The sequence below is a fragment of the Ostrea edulis genome, chromosome 3 (genome assembly GCF_947568905.1).
Source record: "Ostrea edulis chromosome 3, xbOstEdul1.1, whole genome shotgun sequence".
NCBI classification, from domain to species: domain Eukaryota; kingdom Metazoa; phylum Mollusca; class Bivalvia; order Ostreida; family Ostreidae; genus Ostrea; species Ostrea edulis.
This window is the reverse complement of record NC_079166.1, coordinates 14,612,090-14,635,269: the sequence shown is the minus strand read 5'-3', so window position 1 is coordinate 14,635,269 and position 23,180 is coordinate 14,612,090. Positions and strand designations below refer to the sequence as shown.

General features: G+C 36.4%; 3 protein-coding genes across 3 annotated transcripts; 1 reads left to right on the top strand and 2 right to left on the bottom strand.

Moving 5' to 3' along the window:
* Positions 1-3,863: 3,863 nt before the first annotated feature.
* LOC130052876 (uncharacterized) lies at positions 3,864-5,283 on the top strand. Its single transcript, XM_056159025.1, has 2 exons — positions 3,864-3,965; positions 4,879-5,283. Exons 1-2 carry the CDS (start codon positions 3,864-3,866, stop codon positions 5,281-5,283), a joined length of 507 nt encoding a protein of 168 aa, XP_056015000.1.
* A 5,585-nt stretch (positions 5,284-10,868) lies between these two features.
* Positions 10,869-12,302, bottom strand: LOC130053259 (uncharacterized). Its single transcript, XM_056160165.1, has 3 exons — positions 11,839-12,302; positions 11,101-11,329; positions 10,869-10,974 (listed from the first exon to the last, which is right to left on the bottom strand). The coding sequence occupies exons 1-3, from the start codon at positions 11,879-11,881 to the stop codon at positions 10,890-10,892; spliced, it is 357 nt and encodes a 118-aa protein (XP_056016140.1). The 5' UTR covers positions 11,882-12,302; the 3' UTR covers positions 10,869-10,889.
* Positions 12,303-15,498: 3,196 nt separating this feature from the next.
* Positions 15,499-21,740, bottom strand: LOC130053258 (uncharacterized). The gene is made up of 3 exons (XM_056160164.1): positions 21,416-21,740; positions 20,663-20,921; positions 15,499-15,943 (listed from the first exon to the last, which is right to left on the bottom strand). Exons 1-3 carry the CDS (start codon positions 21,456-21,458, stop codon positions 15,940-15,942), a joined length of 306 nt encoding a protein of 101 aa, XP_056016139.1. The 5' UTR covers positions 21,459-21,740; the 3' UTR covers positions 15,499-15,939.
* Positions 21,741-23,180: the final 1,440 nt, after the last annotated feature.

Genomic DNA, 23,180 nt, shown 5'->3' with positions numbered 1-23,180 from the left:
GCACGGGATTTCAAACCCATAATGTTGCTGACGAAAGGCTAAAAGAAAACTACCAGAAAATACAAAATGCAGGGGCACAAATGCACAGCATGTGACAGACAGGTAAAAAAAGGCCAAGGGAGAAAAATAGATGTTAAACAGTGTGACTTTTTCAAAAGTAAACATAAAAACATTGACAAAGAAGGCATGCTATGTAACCCTTGCAAGATGAGTTTTTACAGCACAATGAGGCAATCAAAAGCTCTCAATAACAATCACGAAGCTGTCACTATCTCCATGCTATCTGCCGGCAATTCACACAATATATGTGCTGTATGCAGGGCCAGAAACAAACTTCTTGTGTGCATAGGGGCACCCGCACGTTTAGAGGTTTTCATAAATCAAGGGGTGCTACTAAGTGAAGGCGCAAGATGCTGTAGATTTCACATGGTTGGCAAAATGATGAAGAAGGGTGTAAATGTAGACACACAAAAAACAGAAATAAAAGTTCTACACTCCATGCATCTCAAGTAACACAGCTATTAGATGATGTACGGAAACATCAGCCAAACAGAGGCGCCTAAGTTTTGATGACCTTGACGGGTACAGTGATGTGGATCTGTACAACATGACAGGATTGACGAAACATCAATTTGAGCACCTTGTAAAGATTGTTTCTACATTAAAGAATTCAAAAATTCGATCTCCAAGATTAGCAATAGGCGTTATGCTCCTGAAACTTAGAACAGGGTTATCTCAAGGGTAGGTATAAATATTGGAGGACTTGTTCTTAAAATTATTGTCCTAGTCAGATAAGAGTATTTTCAAGGCTCAAAACACAATACAAAATAAAGTATGTACATATATAACAGTCGATATAGTATGATCCTTCTTTTTCAGAATGATTGGCACACTCTTTGGAAAGAAGCAGCGACAGATTTCTCGCTATATACAGCAAGCCAGACGTGTCCTTTGCTCAGATTTCGTTCCTTTCTATCTAGGATTCAATCACATTTCAAGAGAAAAAATAGTAGAATGTCACACAACTTATTATGCAACTCAAATATTCAGTCACTTTTTGTCAGACTCTGTCATTTCCATTATGGATGGAACATAAATATATATCCAAAAGAGCCACAAATATGACTTTCAGCGCCACTGTTTTAGCATGCATAAACATCGACCTTTGGTAAAGCCTATGGTCATTACGGATACTGATGGTTATATTATCAGTATATTAGGGCCATTTTTTGCTAATGGTAAAAATAATGATGCCTCAATTCTAAAATATGTCGTTAAAGCCAACGAAGAGAACATGTTGTCCTGGTTTAAAAAGGACGACATTTTGATTCTTGACAGAGGATTTCGAGACTCTATTGACTTCTTGAATAACATTAGTTTCCAAACAAAATTCCCGGCTTTTCTTGGTTCCAAACAAAAACAATTCTGTGCTAAAGCTGGTAATGAATCCCGGCTCGTCACAAAAATAAGATGGGCTGTTGAGTCCGTGAACTCGCGTCTTAAGAGCTGGAAATTCCTTGGTGGAGTCGTCTGTAATCGAGATATTCCCCACTCAAAGGAATATATCAGCATTGTTGCAGCTTTATGTAACTGTTTCAGACCACCGTTACAGCAGTCGAGTGAAGCTCACTGTGATATTGCTCGGAAAATGGTCGAGCGTTCCCTGCTTCCTAATGAAGTGCAAAGCGAAGTTCTTTCAGATGCCACATTAAGAAGGCCCGTTTCTAAATGGACAGACATTGACTCCACGGACTTTACCAATCTAATTGAAACCAGATCCTGAGATCCGCTCACTTAGATCGCTACACTAGGATCTGACGTAACCCCATAGGGGGTCATGTCCGCATTGACCTTTCGCTTGGAATATTCATGAGAACTACCAGCCAGTCAGATTGCGTCATACAGACAATGATGGCTATTTAGGCGGTTCCTGGCAATTCGTAAACAAATTGCTGTAATCTCTCTCCCACGAAGTTTATTCCACACTGTAAATTTGTATATTCTCGCATAACGAATTTTAAACTTTCGCAATAATGCCTAATCTATTCCGTTCTTTCAAACAACAAAACGTACAATATGAAATATACCCAAATTAAATTAATTGTGAATTCAGATTTTTGTATGAATAGGGACGGGTACGAATTGAATAGTTTTCAAGATGGTTTACTTAAATAACACGAGGAATATAACGCCAATCGACGTAAACGGTGCATTGTGACGTCGAATCTAGCTGCGATATGTTTTCTTTCAAATCAAACAATCGCAGCCATTTTCCTTGAATTGTGAACTCCATCGGGATTTTTGAGCGTTTGAATGAAAGAAAACCCGCAGAGAAAACAGACGTTCTTTAAATCGCATGTTTTGAAAGGTGTGCAGTCGTCTGTCAAACGCGCAGCGATCTTGTTTTTGTTTTTTGTTTTACATCTCTAACGTAAATGATGACGCAAAGGTTCATGGGAGAAAAATTATCGTTGGTATAAATCGACAGGGTCAATTTGATTGGCTTAACGAAAGGTCATGCGGACGTGACCCTATATGGGGTTACGTCAGATCCTAGTGTAGCGATCTAAGTGAGCAAATCTCAGGATCTGGTTTTAATCAGATTGCGGACTTTACATTCCCCAATTTGAGTGATGAATACTTGCGATCTCTCACCTTCGGCATTTATCAGCTTTCACAAGCACCACACTATGCTGATCAGCATTTAGGGGATGGCAAAATAGATATTAAAGTTCACAAAACCTCAGTAAACTACATTAGGGGAAAAATCCAGTCCCGACATACTTCTAGTAGAAAATACAATCTATGGATTAAAACTAATCTAGATTCGTCAGATGATCCTGTCCTTGGTTGGTACTGCGAGTGTAAAGCCGGCGCATGCACAGTTGGATGTTGTGCTCATGTAGCAAAGCTAAACACTCGAATTACCAACCAAAGGCAGATAATCTGACGAAATCTATAAAAGATGCTGCAGCCATGTTAGAAACGGACAGTGAGTTTGAATTACAGTAATGTCATATGCAAAATGTTGTGTGTGTGTGTGTGTGTGTGTGTGTGTGTGTGATGTGAGTGCACCTATGAAAATATTGTACTGTTCATCATTCCACATAGGAACATGGTTTATTGAATAATCAACGACTTATATAAATGTCAATAATGCTAAACTGCAATTGTTATTTGGTTAACGAAACATTAAAAACTTCGCCCTTATATTTAAAAATAACACGCCAGTCTATTATTGGAAACCGGTGTTTTCCCATTAAATTTCTGAGTCGGCCGTTTCGTCAGCAAAAGCGCTATACCTCTCTGTCAATTCACTGTGTTCGTAGCATTGATCGTTTTAGTGCTTTTTTTTTTTTATCTAACATTAACATCCTACTTTCGAAAGGTGTCGGATTGAAAAATACAAAGCCAATAAGGAATTCATAGAAGCACGTGTTCCATTCCTTCTTTCAGCTATCACGTGTTCCATTCCTTCTGTCAGCTATAAGAATAACTGTGTGGGGATCCGGGCTAGAATAGGTCCTCAGTACCCCCTGGCTTGTCGTAAGAGACGACTAAATGGGGCGGTCCTTCGGATGAGATCGCAAAAAACCAAGGTCCCGTGTCACAGCAGGTGTGGCACGATAAAGATCCCTCCCTGCTCAATGGCCATAAGCGCCCAGCATCGGCCTAACTTTTGCAGTCCTTCACCGGCAATGGTGACGGCTCCATATGAGTGAAATATTATCGAGTGGAACATTAATCAATAATTAATCAATCAATGAATTAGCGATACGACGTTAATGTTTTTAAAGATAGAGCCACCAAACCCAACACCAACTTGTTTTCACGTACACCTTGCTTGTCGTAGGAGGCGAATAATGGGTGGTCTTTTGGATGACACCTCAAAACCCGAGGCCCTGTGTCACAGCACGTGTGACACGATAATGATTCTTCTACGCTCAATGACCATAAGCGCCGAGGTCCCGCCGATCATTCTATTGTATTTCCAGAGACAACTAGAAGAGATCGCTTCGTAGGAAGACAAATTTAAAGGGACTTCTTAAGGTCATGATTAGTTTAAAGATATGCCAGCATTACATTGAATAGAAAGATTAGAAACACAACAATAGAAAATAACATTATATTCAAGCAACTGCTCTCTCCAAGACATGAATACATGTTACATACAATCGATCTGATCATCCATTTATATTCATTAAACAGTCTTCCCATGAATTTCAATTCGGGGAAGGGGGTTCAGGAATCAATAGAATAAAAAGGTAGAGGAATGTTTCCATTATCGTATGAAAATTGTCTCAAACTGATGCAACCTATTTTTGATATCCAAGATTAGCAGACTTAAGAATTTGAGATGTTTGTCTTCTGAGTACCCCCATTTCTGCAAAGGCGTATGCATATTTCTTCAATGTTTAAGCACTACCTCCTCTGCGATTTCACTTCGTTTATATATAAAACACTCAACACAAGAGATGGCCATTATTTTGTTTTTATAAAAAACAAACTTGTGTCAAGTGTGATCTTCATATCTAAGTTTAGCAAACGTTAGAATTTGAAATGTTTGTCTTCGGATTACCCCAATTTCTGCAAACTATCATAAGTTCAATCTGAAAGGACTATGCACATTACTTCAGGTGTTTAACACTGCATCCTCTGTGAATTCACTTTGTTTATATATAAAACACTTGACATATGAATAATTGACACCTTTATAAAACCAATAAAATATGAAACGGTGTTGAAGAAAAAAGTTGTCAGAGTTGCTCTCATCCTTCAGGGGAAAATGTACATAGGGTCATCTGATATTCATCTGTTGTAAACTTGAAACTTTGTGTACCTTTGTTTTCTTATGTGTTGTTCCTTGTCTGCTGATAGCAGGTGGCGTTCGGTGAGTGTGGTGAAGGCAGTGGTGTAGGTGAGCGTGGTGAAGGTGGGGGTGTAGGTGAGCATAGTGAAGGCAATGGTGTATGTCAGTTTGCTTATAGCGGTGGTGTGGGTAAGCGTGGTGAAGGTGGTGGTGTAGGTGAGCATGGTGAAGGTGGTGGTGTAGATGAGCGTGGTGAAGGTGGTGGTGTAGGTGAGCGTGGTGAAGGCGGTGGTGTATGTCAGTTTGCTTATAGCCATGGTGTAGGTAAGCGTGGTGAAAGCGGTGGCATTAGTGATGGTGGTGAATGTGGTGGTGAAAGTGGGCGTGATGAAAGTTGTTATGTTGGTGACCGTGACGAAGTCGGTGGTGTAAGTGAGTGTGGTGAAGGGGATGGTGTGGGTGAGCGTGCTTAAGCGGAGGTGTAGGTGAAGTTGGTGAAGGCGATTGTGTTGGTGACCGTGGTGAAGTCTATGGTGTAAGTGAGCGTGGTGAAGGCGGTGGTGAAGTTGAACGTGCAGAAGATGGTGATGTATTTAATAATGGAGTGATGTAGGTGATAATGGAGATGGCGTTAGAGAAGGAGAAAATTCAAACGTACTGTACGTCTACATATGCCAGAGGTGGTGTAAATCAAATGTGGATTTGGAAAGAATGCTAAAGAACTTTTAGTAAAGGACAAGGTACGTTTGGGGCCAAATTTGGTCCCGCGTCCAAATTAAATGATATTCCCCAAAATTCTTTCATATGGTGTATACTTCCATAAAATGGTTATGATGTCTTCGTAAAAAGCTTTACTTATGTATAATACATATGTAAATGCAGTATAGTCTACGATAACGTTGTGCCATTTTGACGTTACTTTATGCGACGTCTTGAACAAGAAAGCTATGTCATGAACTCAATATGAAAATAATCCAATTCATGTCGCCATATGCTCAAAGTTTTATTAAACAAATGTGCACTATGATTTTTATTTGAAAAGTTTAATTGATTTTTTCCGAAGTGTTAATCAATTGTAGATGATTCGATGCCGCGGATGCTGTGATTTGAAGGACGATTAGTGTAATTGTATCTAAGAATTGTAGAGCAACCCATATATATTCATTCAATTTTAACATTGTATTTACATTTGGATCCAATTTGCATTGTTTTATTCTAAATTAAATGAATATCATATATGTATGTAGCGCGTGGTTACCTTAAGTTATTCTTGTGTGTATATGTAGACTTTGTTCTTTTTTTTTTTTCGAGCGCACTAAATGTTTTCAGCGAAGGAACACGCACTAACCAATGCTACATTGGAATGTATATGTAGTAAAAAGAACATGAAATTCATTCAGAATATATGTGAAAAGAAATATTATAAAACGAACTTTTTTTTAAATTCAACACATGGCAATGCGACCGAATGTGAACCTTATAGGATGTGATAAGATTTACAAACAATGTGATAAGTTCTACACAGGAGTTGACACTGACACCATCATAAACCTAACAAAAATAATCTTGTCGGTATTATATTCAATGGTTTAGCATATACACTTGCATCTATTAATTACACTCTTTATTTGAACAAAAATATATACAGGCTCCTGACATTTATCTTTATATAACAAATCTTTCAATGCATTAGTATTTACGCAAAGGAAAAAAGTTTGAATCATAAATCATATCATTGTCTCAAAAAACGTCCGAAGTCCGCATGGGAGAGGATCGTATATTTTTGACCCCCTCCCCTTCTACCTTTTGATACATGCCGATTTAGTCGGAGATATGAAAACAACTTTGGTTTCCCTATCTAATAAATCATTCAACAATTCCTTTTCGGCCAGTTTCTAATGGTGAATGAAGCAGAGACTGTCTATTAACAGTACCAAAGTCAATCACTATGACAGTGCATCAGCATATATAATGCCGTCAGTCAAAGATATTTATATTTTCCAGCAATTGTCAAAATAATGAAAGGTGTAAGATCTAATCAGTTTTTGACACTAAGTTTTTTCACTATACTAGTGAAAAGGACTACTAGAATCTATAATTTACTAGTCCTGCTGATTTGTGACTAGTCCGGCTGCTGAAAGTAGACGGCCGAGTCGCGATGCGACGAGGGGAAGAGTTTGAGAGGGGTTTGTACCCTCTTAAAGAGGATGGGAGTCCGGGGAAAAAATCTAGATGCAAGTTTTTCATTTGAGACAAATAAATGAAAATTTTATGACCAAATCTAGCCTCTTTTTCCTGAGTCTCTCATCAAACCATCATATGTATGCTTGAATATCATGAAGAATACGTCGATGTGTAACATAGAACCGTATTTTGTCGAATATGATATGCACTTTTTTCAAGGATTTTTGGTGTAAAAAAGGGGTGCGCATTGTTTACCAAATATTTTTTTTTTCAGATAAACTCGGCGTTTAATTTACTCGGAGTCATATCGTATGCTTGTTCACGTTGTTCACCTAATCGATCTCAACAAAATTACTACAGAACGTAAAATTGTAGAAAATATTATACTTAACAATATGTAAATAATTAAATTATTATAAAACAGCCAATGAAGTTTTATTCGATCTTACATTCATATTAGATATTCATCATCGTGCAAAAGTGCCACGATATCATCAGACCGTGACCATGACCGGCACGTTTTTCGAAGCCATCGTTGTGTACAAGGACTTCGTCACTTGATTTTGTCAGACACACATTCAGGGTACTTTCTGCATGCTGCACGATTTCCATGGATCTGGGAATATGTGATTTTCTTCTGTAGTAAATGACACGCGACTGACGTACTTCATCTATCTAAATGCAGCGAAATTTCGGAGAGTTATGTTTGAATTCTTCATTTCACTACCGTCTCCAAATAATGGTAGTGTACGATTACAACACATTGAAAAATTGTTCAATACTTTTACTTTATTTCTATAACGTCGGCTATTTGAATTATTTGAAGTTTAAACAAAGAAAATATCGAGTGTTCAAACTTTAATGCTACAAAATATCATGCTTTGCTAAAATTAATATATCATTACCGCGCTGTATTCAAATTCCTGTGCTTTGTTGAGAACTTACATTGATTCCACAAAGATTTCTAGTGAAATTTAAATTGAAAAAAACCAAGAATACTGCTTGGTTAGAATGTTTACATTAATCACCGGTAATTATGTACAGTGTATATCGGGAAAAGGATATCAAACAATCGTTTCAGTTTTATACAAATGATAATATTGTGCTCTGATTTAGTCCTCATTACTTTGTGCACAAATTACATGCAACTTTAATTCCAGAGGGGAAGGGGGTGTCCGGACCTCCGCGCATAATTCGGATATAGTCATTAAGCGGTGTTCTGTGCACATGCCACTAAATGCTAAGTGACCGACGGTGAGTGGGATTGTTAGAGTGTAAATGAAGGAAAAGAAAGTTCTCCTTATGTGTGAAAATCGCGTTATAATACTTCAACACCAGTTCCACGATTTAATGATGAAAAATAGTTACGAATGACTAGCTATCATGTATTTTTAAATAAGACTATATCACAGAACACGTTCGTTGTTATCGATAAATGTAAGGCGATTTTATAAACAAATAATCATTACAGCGACGTACCAACAGGGGAATTTGGCCCACGTTCTTTTGTTTTGAGAATGTAGTTTTCCCATAAATTTTACATGCGAATTTTGATTTATCCCACCCCTCTTTATGGTAATACGGAATGCTTGCGAAAATATAAGTATGAAACGATTAGAGTTGTAGATCTGTTGACATTGATTGCTAATGCAGTCAAGTCGTTCGTTTCTACTAAAATGTTTTCTTAAGAAATGTTTTTTATCTATTTTTTTTTTTTTTTACATGTAATGATCGGGGTTCACCGGGTTTTGTCCTCTTGGAACACACAATACAAGCGTATACTTTATCTTTTAGCTTACAAATGAGTTTTAATTTAGATATCTAGATACTACATCGTTTATCTATCAACTACCAACATTCACTCTTAGAGCAGGGTTACATTAATTGCGTTGATATCATTGCGTATCTATCTCAGACATAAAATTGGAATCGGAAATATCAGTGTCGAAGATTCCAATTCTCTGATCACACACTATCTTCTTCAATGCAAACTACGTAGAGTCTTATAAAATTTAATATGCTGTACATATGCATATTATTTATTCATTAAGCTTGTATATAGGAACACCATCAACGTTGAAATTTGTATTACAGATGAACGCGGGAAATGGTTAAACGATAAATTTAATAGTCTGCTCATTTACCAACCAAGTCGATATTTTGCTCATTATTGACTTTCAACATGATTAATTTGTACACAAAATATCTTTGTGGTTGTTGCATGTGCTCTATCTTTAAGATGGTTTCAAAGGCATAAAAACGGCTAATTTCGGCGATTTCGGTAAATATGTCAATCGGAGATAAGGAAAATGACGTCACAGAACATATTACGTCACTAATTTCCACATGTATCATCAGGGCCAATGCCCTAGTGCATAATCATAATGATTAAACCAAGTGAAACCACATTTTAAATTTATCCTAATTTTGTGGCGAAATTTGGGCCTTAATGTACCTTGCTCTTTGAAAACGCAAAACTTTTCTCAAATCAAAAACATCAAAACGTGACTTTTCAACACTTTACACAACCATTCCTCTCAGTAGATTAAAGACTAGACGTTATAGACAGTCGGTTTTTCAACAAAAATGGAAAACGGAAATATTTATATCTAGTTCGTCAATACAACCTATCATTAGGTCAAATGCTGTCTGATGTGTTTCATACCGATTGTTAAGCCGTTCTTGACACACTGATTTTGACTGCGGATAACTCCGTTTACCTGAACAGGATATAGGGCTCACGGTGGGTGTGACCGGTCGACAGGGGATGGTTGCTCCTCCTAGGCCCTTGATCCTACCTCTAGTGTGTCCAGGGATCCGTGTTTGCCCAACTATCGTTTTTGTATTGCTTGTAGGGGTTATGAGATTGATCACTATTCGTTATCTTCACCTTTCATCTAGTGATCAATCATCCAAAAAAATTGCTTTGTTAAACGCCACTCTGATTCCACGCACAAGTACTCTGAAGTTGAATAACAAATATGCTAGAGTTCCTCATTGACAAATTGTTCGTGGTCTTTGGTGATCAGGTCTACCAACAGTATTTTGTAATTTCCAGGGGCCCGAATTGTGCTCCTTTGTTGGCTGTCTTATTGTTTATTCTTATGAAGCAAACTTTATTTTAAAAACTCTTCTACTTGAGAAGATAAAATCTCTTTCTGTGGCCTTCAATTCTACATTTAAATATATCGACGACTATTATCTATTAACAATAAGAATTTTCATTCATATGTTGATTTGATATATCCCTGTGAACTCGAAATAAAGGACACCACGGAGTCGTCCACTTCTGCTTCATATTTAGATATTTTATCAAAATTAGATAACTCAGCTTTATGGCAAACGGGATTATTGCAGTTCTCCATCATCCACTTTCCATAATTATGTAGCAACATTTCATTATCACCTGCATATGGTGTTTACATCTCTCAACTGATTTGATACGCAAGAGCTTGTTCTGCGTATGATAAGCTTTTAAATCAAGGTAAGCTACTAACAAACAAGTTGATGGTGCAGGGATGTCAACAGTCTCGTTTAAAGTCAGCATTTCGCAAATTCTATGATCGTTAAAACGATCTAGTTTGCCAATACAATCTAGCATTAGGTCAAACGCTGTCTAACGTGTTTCATACTGAAAGGTAGGCCGTTCTTGGCACACCGATTTTGACTACGGATAACTATGTTTACCTGATGAAGATATAGGGTTCAAGACGGGTGTGACCAGTCGACAGGGTCGACAGCTTCATCACTGCAGCACCCTCAGCCACTTTACAAGAACAAAAAAAAAAAAAAAAAACCAAAACAAAAAAACCAAAACAAAAAAAAACAAAAAAAACCCCCCAAACCCCCCCCCCCCAGAAAAAACACCCCAGGAATTGTTGACAGGTTTTTAATGTTACCTGCAGCATCCCCAATAAATACAACAAACCACCGCGATGATAATTACAATAGCTCCCACCACCACTGCAATAATTATCAATCTGTAAAAAGATAAATGAAGAAACAGATGAAGGAATAACGAAATGGGTATTGATATGAACATATATTTGTAAAAAATATTACGTCTAATAAACATTTAGGATATAACTTAAGTAAAAGCTTCTTACTTCTTCTTGTCGATACTGCTTTTGTCGTCTCCGTCACCACCATCATTTTTGTCGTTGTCGTCGCTTCTTTCGTCGTCGGCGCTGTGGTTGTCGTTGTCAAATTGGTCGCTGTCGCCGTTGTAACTGCTGTCGCCGCGGTTGCCTTTACCTCGGTTGAAGTTTTTGTACCGGATGTGTTTGTTCATTCCTCTTCTTTGTGGCAATTGTTTTGCGCTGCCAATTTCTAAAACTGTACAAATATATTTTGTCTTTCGTGAGTTTGAGTATAGCGTGTAAAACGTTCAAATATTATCCAAATCTTGATTTATAAGCAAAAATCTTGATTTTATTCAATAATTTTGTTATTCATGCGAAAAACTTGATTTATATTCCATAATTTTGATATTTGTATTCGATTTTTTTTTTATCTATATGCACCGATAAGTCTAAATTTCTTGTTATTCAGATTCGATAATTTATTATTTATATTAGATAATATTGTTATTTAGATTCAATAATTGTATTATTTAGGGGTGTTAAGTTGTAAGATTATCGGATATATATCAGGAGTTTTGTATATGAATCAACATTTGTATAAGTTTGCAATTTTTACCCCCCCCCCTTCAATACTAAAACACTTGTTTGTTGTCTGTGATGTTGGTGTCTTCTTTAAATGTATTATAAAATAATAAACATATGAACACACGTATGAAAAATCAAACACAGAGAACGGAATTAGAAATTTCTAATGATACTTACTTGCACACAAAATCCACAAAAGGAGGAGATATTTGATACACATGTTTCTTCTTTAGTTTTGTTTCTCCTCAAAGGTTAAGACACATTGCTAAGAGTTGTAACAAGAACCATTTTATATCAATTTCCTGATAATCAACTAGTTCTATTCTGAAACAGGAAGTAGTTATACTTGGAAAATCTAAAACATGTAAAAGGTCTACGTGGCAGAATGTTCATACACATGTACAAAGATCAATTACTGTTACCAGCTAAAACAGATTTAAATTCAATTCTGCTTGATGAAAACAAGGCATCCTGTATAAATGATATCAATATCTATTCAATGTATCTCTGTGACCTCGAAATAAAATTTGATTTGACCCAATGATAGGTTGTATTGGCAAACTAGATCGTTATAACGACCATAGAATTTGCGAAATGATGATTTTAAACGAGACTGTAGGTACCCCTGCACCATCAACTTGTTTGTCAGTAGTCTGCTTCGAATTGACCGAACACAGAACATGCTCTTGCGTATCGAATCAGTTGAGATAGATCTATTTAAACACCATATGCAGGTGATAATGGAATATGCAACATAAATATGGGAAGTTGACGATGGAGAAGTTCAAATCATGCCGTTTGTCATAACGCTGAATTGTTAGTTTGGCGTTAATATCTACTTTCATTAGAATATCTAAGTATGAAAGAGAAGTGAACGACTCTTTGGTGTCTTTTATTTGAGTTCACTGGGATATATTGAATCGACATATGAATAAAATTATTATTGTTAATAGATATTACATCGTCGATATATCTAAATGTTGAATTGAAGGCCACAGCAAGATATTTTTCTTCTCACGTAAAACTTTTCAAAAAAAAATTCTGCTTCATAAGAATATGAAAACAGGTCATGTATTATTGGAGGACGACCCCCCCCCCCCCCGAATTTAGAATGTAAGTCGAAACTTGGGCAAGTTGTCTTCTGGCTTGATACCTAGCTCCCGAAAGATTTAGGATTATGAAAGTTTTGTGAAAACAATGTTGTGCTTTTTTTTATTACCCTTCATGTATTCATTCAATTTTGCTTGTCAAGAATATTACAAATTTTAGAAAAGTTATTCTTACTCCCATATACACACACTTAAAACATATATGCTACATGTACGTGCTTGTTCTGCTTCCGTTGATTATAGAATTATTCTAAGTTTTTCAAATTTTGACCACAGCTTACCGATAGCTGTTTTAGTAAATACCAGGTTAAAATCCTTAAAATGTTTCATCAACTGGGCAATTTTATATGTTCCATAATGATTGGGCTAGTGCAAGACATATCACAAAAACTTGTAGAAGGAAAGTAGTCATACGATAGATAAGGTGACACTGGCTTAAAACAATATATATTTGAGGCTCCAGTATGAGAATTGGGAACTCCAATCATTTGGAGCTTGAAAGTAAGCATTGGTTACAGTAAGCAAAACGTCTATTGATGAACTGAAATATGGATATTATTTCCGAAAGCGCTCATTAGCACAATTGTATATTTAGGAAACCTAGAAATGTATATATCAAACGAAAGTAAATATTGGATATATCTGGATTTGTAGCAAGTATGCAACATGTCCGAGAAAAGTGTGAAAATTCGTTTGAAAGCTACTTACATTTTACAGTCTACAAACATGATAAATCGATGATAGAATGTTAAGAGTGGAAGATTGACTTATTAATCTACATCAAGTTTACAAAATGTTTTGTAACACCCTGTAGGTCATGTGACCTTTTCATATAGATATTGGTCAGTGCTTGCAAAACCATGTTTTTTATGCCATGAAGAACAAGGTGCTCATGTTTAGAATCATTTCGTTCTGCATATTCTCCATTGCTTTGTAAGATGGAACAATGTTGTGTAGCTTTTTTTGGTTTAGAAAAACTGCTGATGAATAAATCACGACTTTTATGACCGTTAGTAATTTCGGCGTATTTCATGCGAACAAGTAGAAATATATAAAGAGATAGAAATATAAAAGTGTTTAGTATTGTTACACAATTTCATGCAGTTTTGATCGATAAGGATAGTATTTCTTAAACGCTGTTATGTAATCGTTATTGACAGAATAAAGATCACTTATTCTCTCCATGTCATTGTACATGCAGTATTACGTAACATTTGACCTGAATTGACTTTTGTTTGTGTATTGGAACCCAGCCGCCCTGTGTTGTACATATCTACAGTGATCCCCCTATATTGCCCGCCCCCCCGCCCCCCCCCCCGTTATAATTCCACCCCTGCATATCGCGAAAAAGTTCAAAGTCCTGTTTTCTTCGCTATATAAAACCCCGTTATATTGCCATCCCCCACATACCGCCATCCACTAACCTATTTACAGGTGCGATTTGGTAATCACCGTTATAATCACACCCGCTAATTATCACCAATCAACGGCAGGAAAATTTCAGTGAGCAGGCTTAACCGATTATCCACCGTAATAATGAATTAGTCCTCCAGATATCAAAGTTTGGAGCCGATAATAAGTTACGTAAACGATAATCATCTGAGTTCTAATTCAAATATGCAATATTGTTTTGAAATCTGAGCATGGAGGACACACTGAAATCTAATAGCACATTGATGTAGTTGATAAAGTTTGATTTCTTGTGAGAGCTGTACACCCCCTTCCCCCGATATAATGCCACCTCTGTTATAAGACCAAAATTGCATAAGTGTTATAACGGGGGGGGGGGGGTGTCCTGTATTTGCAATTTAAATTATATATGTTCAGTGTTATGCCTGTTTGTACCCTAGTTTAGATAAAACTAGATACATAGGTAAATTCAGCAACATCCTGCTTTCTAAAAGTGTCGGATCTAAAAATGTACAAAGCCAATAAGAAATTCATAGAAGCACGTTTTACATTCCTTCTTTCAGCTATACAACCTTTATGTTTGTAAAATGTACAGCCACCAAATCCAACACCAGCACGCTTTCACGTACCCCTTGTTTGTCGTAAGAGGCGATTAAATGGGATGGTCCTTCGGATGAGACCGCAAAACCCGAGGCCCCCTGTCACAGTAGGTGTGGCACGATAAAAATTAATCTGCTCAAAGGCCGTAAGCACTGAACATATAACTGAATTTTGCAACCCTTTCTCCATATGAGAGAAAAATTCTCAAGCAAGACCTTAAACAATACACATCCAAAACTCACTCATAGTAAAAACTATACTGATTACCATCGAATGTCATGGTCAATGATACAATATACTGAAAAAACCACGACACTGTTTGTCATTAAAATCTCAAATTTACGACGCAAGATATAAAAAATATTGTTTTGGTCTTATTGGTACCATTGGACCCTGGACAGAAGATGAGGTATCCAATTCATCTATCATATCTGGGAAGAAAATGTGACCCCGAGATGTGCAGAAAATACATAGAGTACAATTTCAGAATTGAGCCGGTATGCATACACCTTGGTGACAATGCAAAGCAGTTGTTTGGATGAGAGTGATTTCTAAGAAAATATATATAGTATTTCTAGAGGAAACTAGAAGAAATCAACTCTTATGAAGACTATATTGTAGTTTAAAACCGACCCTTTTAAGGGCCATGGACTTTTTGTTTTGAAAATATGCCACCATTACATTAAATAAAAAAAAAATTAAAAACAGAACAATGGTAAATCACATCACATTCAAGCACATTCTCTCCAAAACATGAATACAATTTATGTTACATGGAATTGAAATGATCATCCATTAATATTCATAAAACAGTCTAGCCATCAATTTCAATTCGGGGAAGGGGATTCATGAATCAGTGGAATAAAAAGCGGAGAAATGTTGTAATTATCGTATGAAAATTGTCTCAAACTGATGCAAGTTATTTTCATATCTAAAATCAGCAGACTTAAGAATTTAGAATTTTTGTTTTCGGATTACCCCCATTTCTGCGAACGATGATAAGTTCACACTCAAAGGCGTATAGGTATTTCTTCAGTTTTTAAGCACTGCCTCTTCTGCGACCTCACTCCGTTTAAATATAAAACACTTGACACAAGTTGGTTTTCCCACACGTTTCTCCATTGTCAACTTCTCATATTTCTGTACCAGTATTCCGTTATTACCTGCATGAAAGGTGAAAACAACGAACAGTGATTAATCTAAAAACTCCCACAAGCAATACAAAATAGAGAGTTGGGCAAACACAGACCCTTGGAAAACCCAGAGGTGGGATCAGGTGTTTAGGAGGAGTAAGCATACTCTGTCAACCGGTCACACCCACCATGAGCCCTATATCTTGATCAGGTAAACGGATTTATCCGTAATCTAAATTAGTGTGCCAAGAACGGTCTAAAAATCGATGTAAAACACCTCAGACAGCATTTGATCCAATGATAAGTTGTATTGGCAAACTAGATCGTTATAACGACAATAGAATTTGCGATATGCTGACTTTAAACGAGAGTGTTGAAACCCCTGCACCAAATGCCATTCAAGGAGGTCATTATACTATTCTCAGGGAAGGTGCACATTTTCCAGATCAAAAATTCAATTAAGGTTAGTTGATTAATCAATTGGCAGTTTGTCATGGTATTGGGCCAACTTTGCCGGATGTGTCGGATTTCTCCATCCACCTTACTCCAGAGCAGGCACTGTTGACATATGGCCACATTTTGATCTATGAAATCTGACCCAAATTCCTGTTGTTTTCGAGGATCAGGGGCAATAATTGGACTTGTATCATTTTATCATTTTCAGTGAACTTACTACGCTATACACTATCGGTGTAGATCATTGTCATTGTGTATCTTTATCATGGTGCGAGTAACCAATTATTTGATTTTAACTCATCAGAATGCATCAATGAAAGGTGAAGATGACAGTGATTAAAATCATAAATCCCATAAGCAATACAAAATATATAGTTGGGCAAACACGGACCCCTGGACACACCAGAGGTGGGATTATATGTGTAGGAGGAGTAAGCATCCCCTGTCGATCGGTCACATCCGCCGTGAGCCCAATATCTTGATCAGAGAAACGGAGTCATCCATAGCCAAACTCAGTCACTCCTTCACTCTTCCAAATGTCACATTCTTTTCAATGTATATTCAGTTTCCCTAACAGTTGATATCTATGGCATGTCAAACGTTGCAATATTTGATCTTTTCCATTTGTATTGTATAATTTTCCATTTGTATTCTATATTTTCCATTTGCATTGTATAATTTTTCATTTGCATTGTATAATTTCCATTTGTATTGTATAATTTTCCATTTGTATTCTATATTTTGCATTTGCATTGTATAATTTTTCATTTGTATTGTATCCAGGGAATGTTTATTTTGATTTGTTACGAAGGATTTCATTGGTTAACGACACTGATATACCACATCTGTAGACGTGCTTAGCACACAGGGCCGTAGCAATGACGGTTCTTTATCGTGCCAACGCCTGTGCAGCGATACGGAATATCTGTTTTTAAGGTCATTACGGAAAGACCCGTGATTCTCACTTTTAAATGCCGAGTGTTTGGCAAAGGAGCAATCACTGTCTTTGTTTATGTCTTATTTTTGATGCGGCAATGGCAGTAACGGTTCTCGAACTCACGACCTCTCGCCCACAAACCAAGCGATATATTACTGAGCTACCGCGACCAGGTCCATGCAGGACTAGTTATTTTTAAAAATACGTAGCTAGCTATAGTAATGGCGACCCCCCCCCTGATTATTTTTTTTAAAAATAGAACTGTCCAAAAAAGCGTGCACATTTTTATTTAGTCAGAATTCAGTAGATTCGGGGGACTTAATTCGGCCCTTGGATCCCCACCAATTGTTAACATCGAGTTTGGCTTGTTACAACTATTCAATAGATTAATCTTAAGTTATCATTTATCGAATTTGGTAATGCGCGAGATGTTGAAGAGGTAAAGTTCAGGAGCCACGTTTCGCAGGAATGCTAAGTGGAATGGCGTACACCCCCCCCCCAATTAATTGATCGCTTTTATGCATCTAATGTGATCAGCATATTCAAACTAGTCTCCTATTTAACCACTGGCTGATCTAGATAATTCTGAACGAAAGGATGCAGTAAACTGCTGGATGTCTGGGGACTGTCTTAAGATCCTTATTTAGTCCAGTGCAAAGCCTTGGCGGAGGGGGTGGGGGCCTACAGGGGGAGGGCGAAGTCAGTGGCGGATTTAAGAGGGGCGCACCCGCCCTGTCCCCCCCCCCCAATTTAAATTTAAGGTAAATCTTGGTATCTTGTTTAGAAAAATGTATTTAAAAGATAAAAGAAGCAATAATTTCTTCCATTCTCGGAGAAATGATTAACAAAATCTTTTGATTTCTTGAATTACTTTATTGAAAGAACTTAATTTTTCTAGAAACCCTTAAAATTTGCGTCATTTTATTAATTTTACATTATTAAAAATGACATATTTCCAGCCCTATAAAATCTGTAAAATCCAGAAGCTTCGTCCCCTGGACACACTGGGGGCCACCTCAAGGCGCCCCCTCTCTCTGCGACCCCCTGCCTCATAAAGTGCCGCCCCCGTAACCACAATTCCTGGACCCCCCCATCCCCCCCTCCGGAACAAGTGCGTTTTGACAAAATAAAACGTACATGCATGCTTTTTTTCGACATCTATATATAAAATATCATATTTGTGAAGGAAGGGGGGGGGGTCTCCCGGCACAAGATTCCACATTGCTAGCTACATGTATGTTCAACTACTAGTCCTTATATGGAACCGATCGCGGTAGTTCAGTGATATACCCTTTGGTTCGTAACCGTGAGGTCGCATGTTCGAGTTCTACTCGTGTCATGGCTGCATCAAACCAGTTATTATTTTCCCATACGCATTGCTATCTAAAAGTGAGAATCACAGATCTTTCGGATAATGTGACCTTAAAAGCAGACATCCCGTGTTGCGACAGGCGTTGACACGTTAAAAAAACCCACTGCTGCCATTGTGCGCGTACATGTAGTATAGTAAGTCTATTTGTGGTACGTCACCTGCAGCTGGTGACGGCTAAATATAAGTGGGACCTAAACTAATGAAATCCTTCGTAACAAATCAAAATAAACAATCCCTCGTATGCAATATAAATGAAAGATGTTGCAATGCAAATGGAAATTATACAATACAAACGAAAAAATTATATAATACAAATGGAAAATATAGAATACAAATGGAAAATTATACAATACAAATGGAAAATATAGAATACAAATGGAAAATTATACAATACAAATGGAATTTATACAATGCAAATGAAAAATTATACAATGCAAATGGAAAATATAGAATATAAATGGAAAATTATACAATACAAATGGAAAATATAGAATACAAATTGAAAATTATACAATACAAATGGAATTTATACAATGCAAATGAAAAATTATATAATGCAAATGGAAAATATAGAATATAAATGGAAAATTATACAATACAAATGGAAAAAATCAAATATTGCAACGTTTGACATGCCATAGATATCAATGTTCAGTGAATCATTTGATTTTGATTTTAAATCCATAATAAAAACTGCCAGTCTTAGTTATTCATTGCATCAACATAACGACCTTTTATGTTATAACTAGGACTTATTTCGTAATAACAACTTTTCTACCTTTTAACACTTTCAATTTGGTTTCACTAGGCTTTCGTAATTGGTAGAATTTCAACAATATATATATGTTTGGATCAAGACTGACATTCTCTGAAATATCAATCTGTAGTTTTGTCACTCCATTGCGTTTTTCAAATATCTTTTTTCGGAATTGTCTGAACCATACAATGCCTTGTGTAGATCATCTTTACTTCATGCGAATCCCTAGTATTTTTTTTAGCCACAATAGAAGACTAGCTGGAAAAGTAATCCGGGTATTTGAAATTAGTAAAAGTGTTTGATTTCTGGCGAAGAGTGTGAAACTGAGTTGGAGCCTAGACATAAAAAAGATATGTTTGTGTATGAAATGGTTCTCAATAACAAGTATATAACATGAGATTAGTTTATCCTACGTTATTGAGACAATTACAACCATACCAAACACTAAATTAAATTTGATTTTCTTCTTGTACTCGATCTATAATTAATTGTCTAGGGTTTGTTGTCAGTTCATCTGATATCATGTAGGTTTTTGTTTCATTGTTTAACCTCGCAAGTTACTTCATTTCCGAACATGTCCGTCAAAGTAAACTTTATAAAACATTGCGATGGTTTGTTCTATATGACTCTTTGACACATATATCTATTTTGTAATGTTTGTATAATTCATATCTTAAGTAATCATACAGAACCTTAACGAAATGCAATGTATTCTTATCCGGGCGTTATATGGTGTATAGAATAGTCAATGTATCGGTAAAAATCCTTCAACAATTTAATAATTATTTTTTGTATATGTATTCATAATCAAAAATGGTGCGGAAACATAGTGAAACCGTTAGCTTCATCACTGCAGCACCCCCAGCCACTTCACAAGAACAAAAAAAAAAAAAACAAACAAAAAAAAAAAAAAAAAAAAAAAACCAAACAAAATATAACAAAAAAAAAAAAAACAAAAAAAAAAAACAAAAACAAAAAACCCCCCAGGTATTGTTGACAGTTTTTAAAAAATGTTTTCTGCAGAATCCTCAATAAATACAACAAACCACCGCGAGGATATATAATTACAAAAACAACACCACCACTGCAATAATTATCAATCTGTAAAAAGATGAATAAAGAAATAGATGAAGAAATAACGAAATGGGGAATGACATGAACATATAATTTTAAAAAGTATTTCGTCTAATAAACGTTTAGAATATAACTTAAATAAAACTTTCTTACTTCTTCTTGTCGATGCCGCTTTTGTCGCCTCTGTCACCACCATTATTTCTGTCGTTATCGTCGCTTCTGTCGTCGTCGGCGCTGTGGTTGTCGTTGCCAAATTGGTCGCGGTCGCTGTCGCTGCCATGACTGTTGTCGCCGCTGTCGCTGCTGTAACTGCTGTAAAGGAAGCCTTTACCTCGGTTAAAGCTATTGTACCGGACATTTTTGTATTTTCTTCTTCTTTGTGACCATTGTTTTGCGCTGCCAATGTCTAAAACTGTATAAATATATACATTTTTCTTTCATGAGTTTGAGTATAGCTTGTAAAACGTTCATATATTACATAAATCTTGATTTATCAGCAAAAATCATGATTTTATTCAATAATTTTGTTATTTATGCGAAAAGTTGATTTATATTCAATAATCTTGATATTTGTATTCGAATATTTTGATTTATATGCGCCGATGAATCTCGATTTCTTGTTATTCAGATTCCATAATATTGTTATTTTAATTCAATAATTTTGTTATTTATGGTCAGTAAATTTTTAAATTATTGAATATATATCAGGAGTTTCATATATGAATAAATATTTGTATAATTTTGCAATTGTTTTTACAACACCCCCGCCCCCAATACTGAAACACCTGTTTGTTGTCCGTGTTGTTGGTGTCTTCTTTGAATGTATTATGAAATAATAAACATATGAGTACACGTATGGAAAATCAAATAAAGATAAAGGAATGATAAATGTCTAATGATACTTACTTGCACAAATAATCCACAAAAGGAGGAGGAATGTGGTAGACATGTTTTCTGTCTAGTTTTGTTTATGGGTAAGACACATTGATATAGTTGTGACAATAGTCTTTATATATCAATTTCCCAATAATCAACAAGTTCTATTCTAAAGCAGGAAGTAGTCTTCCATATTTTGGAAAACCCATCACATCTGAATGGGCAATATGGCACAAAATAAAATACTTTGTATATGATACTTGTGAATTACAGCAAAGTATGTATTCAAACATCATGTCTTTTTTATACATTCTTTTACATTGACACAATTTAGTATTAAACACAGTGAACTTTCATCCACAATCACGTATTTCCATGCATATACAAAAGGGCCCAATGTAGAATGACTAATGTTATGTAAAACTTAAAATATATACAATATACTTATCTATTATATGAAAGGTGACGATAACGAACAGTGATCAATCTCATATATACTGTGCATGATTCATTTGCTAATCGTTTTTTAAGGAAGTTAGCTCTTGCGCTTTTGAGGTTTGCAAGGGTTCCAACAGTCTCCTTAGAAATCAGCATTTCGCAAATCCTATGGTCGTTATAATGATCTAGTTTGCCAATACAACCTATCACTGGGTTGCTGTCTGATGTGTTTCATGCCGATTGCTAAGCCGTTCTTGGCACATTGATTTTGACTACGGATAATTCCGAACACCTGATAAATATATAGGGCTCACGGCGGGAGTTACCGGTCGACAGGAGATACTTTCTACTCTTAGGCACCTAACCTTGACTCTGGTATATCAAGGGGTCAGTGTTTGCCCAAATCTTTATTTTGTATTGCTTATAGGAGTAATGGAATTTATCACTTCGTTATCTTCAACATATAAACTGTGACAGGATATTCGTAATCCCGAAAATTTGTCATTTCACTGTGTTCGTAGCATTGGTCATTTTAGTGCTTTTTATATCTAACGTTAACATCCTACTTTCGTAAGGTGTCGGATTGAAAAATACAAAGCCAATAAGGAATTCATAGAAGCACGTGTTCCATACCTTCTTTCAGCTAGCACGTGTTCCAATCCTTCTGTCAACTATACGAATAATTATGTGAGGATCCGGGCTAGAATAGGTCCTCAGTACCCCCTGGCTTGTCGTAAGGGGCGACTAAATGGGGCGGTCCTTCGGATGAGACTGCAAAAACCGAGGTCCCGTGTCACAGCAGGTGTGGCACGATAAAGATCCCTCCCTGTTCAATGGCCATAAGCGCCCAGCATAGGGCTAACTTTTGCAGTCCTTCACCGGCAATGCTGACGGCTCAGTATGAGTGAAATATTATCGAGTGGAACATTAATCAATATTTAATCAATCAATGAATTAACAATACGATGTTAATGTTTTTAAAGATAGAGCCACCAAACCCAACACCAACTTGTTTTCACGTACACCTTGCTTGTCGTAGGAGGCAAAAAATGGGTGGTCTTTTAGGTGACACTGCAAAACCCGAGGCCCTGTGTCACAGCACGTGTGACACGATAATGATTCTTCTACGCTCAATGACCATAAGCGCCGAGGTCCCGCCGATCATTCTATTGTATTTCCAGAGATAACTAGAAGAGATCGCTTCGTAGGAAGAGAAATTTAAAATGTCCCTTCTTAAGGTCATGATTAGTTTAAAGATATGCCAGCATTACATTGAATAGAAAGATTAGAAACACAACATTATATTCAAGCAAATGCTCTCTCCAAAACATGAATACAATCTATGTTACATACAATC

Bases quoted from the DNA above. Each gene is read 5' to 3' on its own strand.
- LOC130052876 (XM_056159025.1), top strand. From the start codon at position 3,864: ATGGGTGGTCTTTTGGATGACACCTCAAAACCCGAGGCCCTGTGTCAC. The intron at 3,966-4,878 runs GTCCCGCCGATC...GTCTGCTGATAG, and splicing joins CAATGACCATAAGCGCCGAG to CAGGTGGCGTTCGGTGAGTG.
- LOC130053259 (XM_056160165.1), bottom strand. From the start codon at position 11,881: ATGTGTATCAAATATCTCCTCCTTTTGTGGATTTTGTGTGCAA. The intron at 11,330-11,838 runs GTAAGTATCATT...ATATTTGTACAG, and splicing joins TTTGTGGATTTTGTGTGCAA to TTTTAGAAATTGGCAGCGCA. The intron at 10,975-11,100 runs GTAAGAAGCTTT...ATCTTTTTACAG, and splicing joins AGCAGTATCGACAAGAAGAA to ATTGATAATTATTGCAGTGG.
- LOC130053258 (XM_056160164.1), bottom strand. From the start codon at position 21,458: ATGTCTACCACATTCCTCCTCCTTTTGTGGATTATTTGTGCAA. The intron at 20,922-21,415 runs GTAAGTATCATT...ATATTTATACAG, and splicing joins TTTGTGGATTATTTGTGCAA to TTTTAGACATTGGCAGCGCA.